The sequence below is a fragment of the Protopterus annectens genome, chromosome 9.part0, assembly GCF_019279795.1.
Source record: "Protopterus annectens isolate FY-2018-M chromosome 9.part0, PAN1.0, whole genome shotgun sequence".
Classification (NCBI taxonomy): domain Eukaryota; kingdom Metazoa; phylum Chordata; order Ceratodontiformes; family Protopteridae; genus Protopterus; species Protopterus annectens.
In genome coordinates, this window is record NC_056743.1 from 159,506,263 (window position 1) to 159,517,484 (window position 11,222).

Consider the following 11,222-nt stretch of genomic DNA (forward strand, 5'->3'; position numbering starts at 1 on the left):
CCTTTCTATCCTAAATACCATTTTGGTGATTCCAAAATCCAAGATGCTAACTCTTCACCGGTTGCTTCCCATGATAGGCAAAGATGACTGGTTGGCAACACTGGATTTAAAGGAAGCCTACCTGCACATCACAATCAGGGAGTCTTGCAGAAGATACCTACACTTCAAAGCAGGCTGCATGCACTATCAGTTCTCTGCACTGCCCTTTTGCTTATCTACTGTGCCCAGGGTATTCACAAAGTGCCCAGCTCTAGTCATTGTATTTTGCAGGCAAATAAATATTCAAATATACCCATACCTGGATGATTGTCTAATTCAGGCAGAAAGCCAAGACATACTTTTGAATCATCTGGCATTTGTACAAAAGGTGCTAACTTGTCTGGGGTACACCATAAATGAAAAGAAATCACAGCTGGTACCCTGTCAACAAATTATATTCCTGAGAGCAAGCTTGAACACAACTTCCCAGATGGCTTTCCTCACGCCAGAGAAACAAATTCATTTGACAACTTACTTCAAACTAGTGGCCACAAAAACCCTGCTATCTGCAAGGCAAATACTGCAAGCCTTGGGGTTTATGGCCTCGTGAATTCTACTAATTCCATGTGCAAGACTGCATATGAGGAAACTACAATGGTATCTAAAAAGCCTATGTTGTCAAAATTCTCAGGATCTAGAAGCAATGATTCCTACCATACCTTGCCTACTGTTAGAATTCCTTTGGTGGGTAGAGGCCTGCCACCAAAACAAGGGACTACCATTCACTCTACCACCCAAACCCTAACAACAGATGCATCAGACTATGCATAGGGGGCTCACCTGGCAGGGAAGTGCATTCAGGGCAAATGGAACCCAAGTCAAATGCACCTGCATATCAATCAAAAAGAAATGTTAGCTGTACAGAATGCTCTGACAGCCTTCGAGGACCACATTCTTCCAGGACAATTAATGGTAAAGATGGACAACACCACTGCTATGTGGTACATAAACAAGTAGGGGGGTACCCATTCCTGCCCCCTCTGCAGACTAGCCATGGCTCTGTGGAACACAGCCTTGAGCTACCAAGTTAATCTACAGGCTCAATTCCAGCCAGGAAAACTAAATACACTGGTAGACAAACTAAGCAGAAATCTCATGGACCCACACAAGTGGAAACTGGAACCAAAGACTTTCAACATGTTGATAAACAAATGGGGGAGCCCAGATATAGTCCTGTTTGCCTCCCCCCAGAACTACCAATTGGACACATTCTGCACAAGGACTCCCCACAAACAAGCTTGGAAAGTGGATGCTCTGTCCTTCAGCTGGAAAAATCTATCAGTTTATGCCTTTTTTCCTCTTCCTCTCCTCTCCAAAGTACTACTAAAGATCAAACAGGACAAACCAAGGATGATATTGATTGCACCAGACTGGCCACGCCAACACTGGTACCCCCTATTGTGCAGTGTGTCACAGCTAGCCCCATGGCACCTGCCTCAGATAGCTACCCTGCTGTCACAGCAGAAGAGACAGACTCTGCACCCCCAGCTTCAAACCCTGAACCTGGCAGCCTGGCTAATTACCTAATCTCTCCATTACCATCCCTCAGTAAACAAGTGTTGGATGTCATTTTTGGAGGCAAGGAGGCCTAGTACTAGAAAATCTTATGCTGAAAAATGGAAAAGATTCTGTGCCTGGAACCAAACTCAAGGGATGGCCACAGCAGCTCCCAATTTACCTCAGATTCTTCAATACTTAACTGAGATGCTTCACAAGGGCCTTTCCTTTTCCTCCATCAAAACTGACACCTCAGCCATTTCAGCTCATTACAACACAGAACCCACCTCTCTTTTCTCACCCACTGCTCAAGCAGTTTCTCAGAGGGGCCAAAAACTTAAGACCACCCAGAAGAGCCCCAACTCCGGCCTGGGACCTTACCTTTGTATTGGAAAAACTCACTCTGCCTCCTTTTGAGCCAGCTGCAAATGCAGAGTTAAAATTCCTTTCTTGGAAAACAGTTTTCCTTTTAGCAATCACTTCAGCAGGAAGTGTATCTGAATTACAGGCCCTTATGGCAGTGGAGTCTTTCATCATCTTTCATGCGGGCAGGGTGTCCCTCAGGACCAATCCCTCCTTCATGCCCAAGGTGGTATCCAGTGTGGCTCTTAATCAGTCCATTCATTTGCCAACCTTCTTTTCTAATCCACAGAACAAAATGGAACGGATACTGCACTCCTTAGATGTGCACAGACAACTTAGATTTTACTTAGACAGGACTAAACCTCAAAGGAAATCTGAACAACTGCTGATGGCATTTGCTGCAGGGGCAGAGGGGAAGGTTATTTCAAAGCAAACCACTTCTAAATGGATAGGCCATTACATTAATTTCTGCTATAAGCACCATGGAAAACCCATCCCACAGGGGATTAGACCCCATTCAACCAGGGCTGCATCTACCTCTACAGCCTTTCTCAGGGGTGTCCCTACCAGAGACATCCTAGAAGCTGCTACCTGGAGTTCTGTACATACCTTCACCAAGCATTATCATTTGCCAATTTTCTCTAAATCCAGAGCTGGTTTTGCCACTGCAGTCTTGCAGGGCCTTATAGTTGGTCCTAATGCTATCTAAATTCCTCCTCCCGTCCTTAGCTTTGGGAATCTACCCAAATGTGATGACTGCAACAGTGAAACACGAAGAACATACTACAGTTGTGTACACTTACCATAAATGTAGATGTTTGAGTGTATTCACTGTTGCAGTCCTGGTTACCCTACCTCCAGCCCCCTGACTTCTTTTGGCTATACCTCTATGCTCCTTTACTATGCTTAAAAGCTTTTTGGTGTATTTGCTTTTTTGTTAGAGGTATAGTCTTATATATATATATATATATATATATATATATATATATATATATATATATATATACACTCGAACATCTACATTTATGGTACATGTACACAGCTGTACTTTTCTCTGGAGGATAGCTCTGAGAGGGTCTCTGTGTAAAGGCACTCATTGTTTTCGTTGAGAGGAATCAGCAGAGATGGTCTTGGCTTCTTGTGAACATACCCCTGGGTACATATCCTGGGAAGTAGACCAGGCTCAGCCCACTGGGATTACCTAGGAATACCTGGGGATCCCAGAGAAAGAGCTAGATACTCTTACTGGGGACAGGGAAGTCTGGTCTACCCTCCTCTTCTTAGTAAACCCAAAACCTTCATCAATACAAGGCATTTAAAGATGGATTCTGTAAATGTTATAAAGAATAGTTCCACTGTTATATGCCTGCTGTGAGGAAACAGGTTATTTGAAAGATTTATACAGGCCATCCTAGATGGCAAATAACAACAAAGACATATTATGCAGAGTGACTTTGTAAGCAAGCAGCTGCAACACAAAATATTTCAAGATACACAAAAAACACCTAAGAATATAAAATGCATACTGTTGGTATAAGACTGGATTCAAGATCATAAATGGACTGATGGGAGTATATATGCTCTACCGACAGCAATGGGTAAGGAGTGCAGGTTAGACTATATGTATTAGTTAGCAGTTGATGGGATACAGAAAACCAAAAAACATACCTAGTACATTTAGCTTACCTGTTCTTAGGGTGGCATCTAAGTCTTCTTCTTTGTGTTTTAACATCACAGCAGTTCAAAAATAGTGACTGCAGCTCACTACTAAACATTTTATTTGGAAGATACAGTTCAACAGAGCTTTCTATTGCTTCAAACAAAGTGAAGTTATTTCTTTATTTGCATTTGGTTACTGTGAATATCTAATTGGGTCATGCAAGACCCCTTTTCATCAGAAGCTTGGGAAGAAAAGCTCCAAAAACATGTTTAGTGAAAGAAAAACATGCAAAGGGATTATATTATAAATCTCATAAGTACAAACAATACTTGAAGTAAAATGATTGCATATAAAAGTAGACTAGAATGTAATATATATATATATATATATATATATATATATATATATATATATATATATATAAACAGTAATTATTATCAACAGTTTCAGCAGTACACAGTAGTGAAATCAACAGCTAAAGATAAATAAATGCAGTGAATAAAGTGGCAATGTAATAATGTTAGAGGTGATCAAACACAAATGTTTATCTACAGTTGCAACAAAAATATGTCAGAAGCGTGAGTATCAGCATAAGTATTTTTTTGGACAGGATGTAAAATTGCATTAAAAGTAATGACAAATCAGAAGATGCAGAACACTTTGTAATTCTACTAAAAGAGTGTTTTTTTCTTTTCATTTCCATTGAATTATTCACTTACTGAACTGCTTACTAAATGCAGTTTATTTCCTCCAGTAAACATTCAACATAAGTTTGTTGGTGCTTAATATTTTTATACCAGATTTGCAGCACACCTTCTGCAGAATTCTCACCTCTTGAACTACAATTCTGTCCATATGTAATGCTATCCAGAAAGATGATTTCTGAAGGTACAAACATAAAAAAATATACAGTAATGGCAAAATCACCTCCTGAGATACAAGTGTGCAATGATACATCAGAATTCATGATGTTAACTCCTAAGATGAGTATTCTCAAATGTTTGCATTAAATATGTTACTAACAGGCAAAACTATGAGCTTATGTTTATTTTGGGGAAATATCTACAAGTATACCAATGTTCAACATTTTATCAATAGATTTACAACATGCACTGAATGGGTCCTCCTCTAATGAAACAGTGTGCTGTTTTCTCAAATTTCCATACAAAACGTACAATGCAAATGTACATTAAGTATTGGACCATCTGTACTATGTGCATCTATTTGTGCTATATTACTTGTCAAGTTATTTCCACTTTCTTTTGGCAGAATGAGTTGGGCACACAGCTGCTGTCTTGGACTTTTGCAGTCAGTGTGACCACACATACACATTCAAAAGGTAGCGTACACACAAGCACATATGTACACGCATGCAGATGCGTTTGCACAGACACACACACACACACCCGCGCACACACACACGTACACACACGCACACACACACACACACACACACACACACACACACACACACACCACTGGCTTCCTTTTCTGGACACAGCAATAAAATGCTAAAATACACTAAAAAAGATTTTTAACCGGAATAGCCACTGCCTTAAATATCACATTTATTGTGTTTGTAGTTCCTGTCATCCGTATTACCTCAGCCTAGCTGTGGTGTCTATGAATGAGTGCGGAACTCTGTGAATTTCTGTCTGACATTCTCTCGCTCTTTTTCCCTCACTGAAAACATTTAACTCCTCTAGTTTCTATTTTTCTTCCTCCCTTGAATTCTGATACAAAACTCTGTATAATTGATTTAATTTCATTCTTACTGTCACATTATCCTCAAGAAGTAGGCTCAACAGTAACAATAACTTCCTATTAGTTGCTCTCAAACTGTCACACAAGTAATGGGTGACAGGAGGTGACAGTGCAGAAAAACTTCCACTTTCTTATTAACTGTTTTGGAGGAAACACAAGTATGAATATCCTGCAAGGACACCCTGTGAGTTACTAGTAATTATCATATTACATCCATTTGTACCAAATAAGTAATCATTTAATGTCACCAGCAAAGGACATCCACCACACACCCAAACACACACACACACACACACACACACACACACACACACACACACACACACACACATACATACATACGTATACACATGCACACACATACATATATACATGCATACACACCTGAACACACACACACACACACACACACACACACACACACACGTACAAGCACATACACATACATACATACATATACACATGCACACACATACATATATACATGCATACACACCTGAACACACACACACACACACACACACACACACACACACACACATACAAGCACATACACATGCACACACATAAATATATACATGCATACACACGTGAACACACACACACACACACACACACACACACACACACACACACACACGTACAAGCACATACATACATACACACATGCACACACATACATATATACATGCATACCCACCTGAACACACACACACACACACACACACACACACACACACACACACACACACACACACACAAAGCTGCAGCAGCGTTTTTTCTCCATTTTCAGATAGAGATGGTATAAAACAGCATTTATTTTGTCCTGCCTCCTTTTTTGAAAATTGTGTTTTTGAAAAGAACCATGAATTATATTTAATTCTGCACATTGCTGCTGAAATCATTCAGTGCTGCAGAAAAAAAGAGGAATACGTTGTTGCTTAAGTGTACGATTTTGGTTCTACAAAATACTAAGTATGGTGTGCATACAAACTGCAGTCTACCTCACATTGGCTGTAGGGGGTTTACCTTCCTCCTGCATAAAATACTCTCTGAAGTAGTTCACATTCTGACATTTCAGGCTTTCCTTTTTTTTCTGACTTTTCATCATCAGTCTTTTCTCTTTTAGCATTCTTAAGTTTGGTCTAATGAGATGAAACTGAAGAAAGGACCTAAGGAATATATGTAGTTATTGAACAGCAAATAAAATGAAGAATTAATGTAAATGCAGTGGGAGAAATGCACGATATAAAGAATTACACACCTGAGCACAGTTCACACACCACACCACAACACAACACAACACGCACAAACACACACACACACACACACACACACACACACACACACACACACACACACACACACACACACACACACAACACACACACACACCACACCACAACACAACACACACAAACACAGACACACATGTACAGTTGCCGCACAGGGAACCAGTGTTACTGCCTATAACAATCATGCCAAAAGCTTTGAAGCTGTACAATATGTAAGAGAAATGTATGGCAAATAATAAGTAACAATAATAAAAACAGCATACAAAAAATATTAAAAATGAAAGACTATATACTGCTTCAGTGTGTGACCTTTGAGCAGCTCAGACCTTATTATAAATACATTCTCTAAATACAAACTCAAATTTAAGAGTGATATTTTGGTCTTGGTATTCTTTGCAAGATACAGATTGTTTGATTACTAAATAAGAATTTAAAAACAGCATACAATTTTTATGTCTGAAATTAATGGCTCAGTCTAGAAACTGCTTTTGTCTGCCTAGATAAAACTTTACTGCATTTTCTGTAGGTTTTGGCATTTGTGACATTAGGATCACGGATTCTGAGTCTTACATCTGTTCCATTACAAGTTATACACCGGTATTAAGTGATTAACCATGTCTCTTCCAAGTACAGACCCCTGCAAAGCCCCCTTACATTCTTAAATGTCCAAGAACACCAGAATGAGCCTTTCTTTCCACATTTACTGTGCAGATATTCGACCGTCTTAATTTCCATTCCTATTTATGCTGTAGATGGTCACATTACAATATACTGCTCATCCAGACAATATTACAGTAGCTGTCTTCATATAGACGGTGATAATAATATAATTTGGGATGTTGTCACTAATGAGAGTTGCAAGTTTCAGTTATTTGTGCACATGTACATTAAGGCATCTAGCCCTGGGACTCCTGGCTCTTGCCTCCAAGGAATGTATGTGCAGAGTGGCTGCAGCCTGCAGGTAGTGCAGATATCAGACATCCTTTGGAGGTGCCGGGGATAAAAAAAATAATAAAAAACACCAGAAATACAGATTGACAGATACTACATATTGCTGGCAAGGATTCATCTTAAAGAGCAATTTGTTTCCAGTGAAATATTTTTGTACTGAAAATACTTTGCTTACCTTATACTCTTGTGGTTGTTTTCTTCACCTATCAGATCACTAATTTCCCCCATAGTACCTTTAGTACCTAACATCTTCTCTGTAGCAAAGATCCTTCTTTTGCACTGAGGTGTTAACCTACTTGAGGGTTTCTTACTGGTCCAGAAGTTGAAGGTTACTGGAGACTTTGGGGGAGAAATCACATATTAGGCCGTGCTGCATTTGTTCATTTATGCTAACCCCCAGAATTGATGTGCTTCATGTCTGTGATAATAAATGAAATAAAGCTGCTAAGATGATTGCACATCTTATCAATATATATTGCTGTTGCCACTTTTAAAATATATGTATGTACCCCATAGTTTCATAATTAAGTATTAGGCTAGCTGCACCTGTAGGCCATTTTAACCAAAGTCAGTTTCTCTTTTCATGTTTGAAATAACCTATCCCATTTGCTGTTAGATTGGCTTTAGCCATCTCATCCTATTGCAACTGGAATAATACCACAGATAATTTCAGGGGACACCAGCAGAAGATCTGCAAGTTAGGCAAGGTGCAACGGCCAAAAAATGTCTGAACTGAAATTCAAAATGAGCCAGCGCTCAACAAGGTCATAGTTCTTTTTCCATCAAAATGTTATTAAGTATATATTTCCTGCATCCAAAAGATGATAATAAACAGACCAGTTTTGGTAATAACTGCCTTCATCGCTGTTATGAAGTTTACAATCCCAAGTGCATTCTAAATAAGACAAACCTCTTCTTCTTCTTCTTCTTCTTTCGGCTTTTCCCGGTTAGGGGTTGCCACAGTGGATCACTGTCCGCTCATGACTGGCAGTGGAGTTTTACAGTGTCGAGTTGCCAGCCCAGCGCCCAACCTTCCACAGAAGGCGCACACATGCACGCACTCATGCCTAGGGCCAATTTAGTGTGTCCAATCTACCTACAGCATGTCTTTGGGATGTGGGAGGAAACCGGAGCACCCAGAGGAAACCCACGTGACCACAGGGAGGACATACAGACTCCGCACAGAAGGCACCCCAGCCGAGAATCGAACCAGAGAACCTCTTGCTGTGAGGCAGCAACGCTAGCTGCTGCACCACCGTGGCCACAAACTTATTGTTCATTTAAACCTAGTGTAAATAAGCTACGTAACCTAATAATCCAAGCTTTCCCGTTTTTTTGTTTAAAAGATCATGCCACCCAGCTTTATTGATTCTATTATACCCAATTTTATAAACAATAGTGAATGTAAATTTAGCAATAGGATGTTTTAAAGTATAAAACTGATAAAAACACTGCACCACCAACTCAAAACTAAAACCTGAAGCAAACTAGTTTAGCATATGGCACTTACAGTTGTGGACATTGTAAACAATGTTGATACATTGTTAATTCATCTTCCTTAAAGTTCAGATCTTGTGGCTATTTATTTTGGGTCAAACAAAAATCTAACTGTCACTCCAACTGTGATGTATACACTGTGACTTGTAATTCATGTCAGAGATTTTATATAGGAAAAACTATTAGAGCACTCAACAAAAGAATTTATGACCATTGATTGGCCATTAAAAAGAAATACTCCAAATGCTTTGGCCAAGAATTCTGTGTCTTCTACAAATTTTAAAAGTTTACTTTTGCAGGACTGGATTCAGTTAACAGTACTGGGTTCACTGGTGATTTTAAAACTATGCTTGAATGCAAAGAGACAGCCTGGCAGATCAGACTCAGTGCTGATCAGAAGCCAGGCCTTAACAAATCTATTAATATTAAATGTTTTTTGCTGCAGAGCAAGTATACCTGAATATTTAATTAACATTTAAATTCAAATTTCATTTTTTTATTTTTTTATTTTATGTTTATTGGTTGATAATTTTTGTATATTAATATTTAGTGTATGTTTGTAACCTTGACAATTGGATGGGAGATAGGAAATTTACCCTGGGGATCACGTCAGTCGCCCTGCTAGACAGGGGTCCAGGGAAGTAAATATTGTGGGAAGAAATAGCCAGGGAATTGTTATGGCTAGCGCAGTAGGAGGGAAGATGAAAAAAATCCAAAAATGTGTTTATTGAAATAAAAACAATTCCACAACCACACCAGAAATATAAATTTAGTCATAAAAACACAGTTTCGGATTTTTTTCATCTTCCCTCCTACTGCGCTTTATTTAAATTATTGGTTGATTTTGTGCAGTGGCTAGAGTTCTTTTTTGTTAATTGTTATGGCTAGGCTTGTATAGGTCCTAGGGCCGATAGCCTAGTACCAACTTATGAACCTATGTTGATAGTCCTTGTATATTAATATTTAGTGCATTTTCCTTTAATCTGGTTTAAGTGGGATGTAAGCCATTACAAGTTTCTGTTGATCTGATCTGATCATTTGATTTTCTTGGAGGGTTATTTAAATGGTATTGATTCAGTTTAGAATTTTTCTAATGAAGTTCTAATGAAATTAAAGAACGAAAGTGCTTAAAAAATCAGTCTTTGTCTGTGGATATTCATCAATGCCGGTGGATTTTGTTTTGAGTCTTCGTGTTTTAAAGTATTTTCAAATAATGCATTAGATGAACACTTAATCGTTATATCACTCATATGTTCTGAAATTTTGATTCTAAGTAGATGTGATGTCTGTCCAGTATAAAATGCAGAACAAGTGCATGTGGCTAAATAAGCACTGGGAATTGTGGACTTTATAAGACTAATGAAGGTAGTTATTGCTGAAACCGGTCTGTTTCTTACCATCTTTCGGATGCAGGAAATATACTGAAAAATTTGAGGGGACCCATGCCTTCATTAAAGAATTTAGGAGCTGCCTCTCTCAACTGTTGACACTAAAAATAGATACAAAGGCATCCAGCCAAAAATATAGCATAAAAGTTGAATACCAAATAGAAAATAAATCTTCTTACTTCAGTGGGAATGTGGGATAACACTGAGAAACAAATGTTTAACAAAATGATAGAAAAATCTAGGCATGTTATCAAAGAAACAGTGCAAAATCTGTAGACATTAATATACTGCATTACAAAATTTTGCCAAACAAGGCCATTTATTTTTGATTCTGAAAAAGGGAGATGTAAGATGTGTTATTATGTTTCTTGTGTTGTGTGTTTTTTTGTGTAATAGCTTCAAAATTAATGTGTGATTAGGGCGATTCATCTACTAGGGTAGAGCGCATATTGTTACATATGAGTCATTAATTACTAAATTTAATAGACTTTTGTGCGAAAAAATAAATATAATAAGTGAAAGGGTATGCTTCCACAGGTATATACAAAAAAAACATGAAAAAAGTTGTTTGTAAGGCAATTTTATGAACTCATGAAAATGTTGGATTTAACAGCATAAAAGTTGAACCAATCAGTGTCAGAGTTATGATTGGGCTGGCTGATGTAGAAATGTCTTAAAAGTTACAAATGAAAGTTCACTTAGCTTTACATAAGGTAATACAGAGAGGCAAAGCTGTTTAGCTGGCAAAATGCAAATTCAAAAATGGCA

The 11,222-nt window shown here is 38.4% G+C and overlaps 1 protein-coding gene across 1 annotated transcript in view; it reads right to left on the bottom strand.

The window, feature by feature from the left end:
* The window catches only part of LOC122810503 (high choriolytic enzyme 1-like), a 194,970-nt gene extending 187,173 nt beyond the window's left edge, over positions 1 to 7,797 (bottom strand). Inside the window, exon 1 of the mRNA XM_044082085.1 lies at positions 7,745 to 7,797. Coding sequence (XP_043938020.1) covers positions 7,745 to 7,797 — 53 coding nt within the window. The remainder of the gene's footprint in view (positions 1 to 7,744) is intronic.
* Positions 7,798 to 11,222: the final 3,425 nt, after the last annotated feature.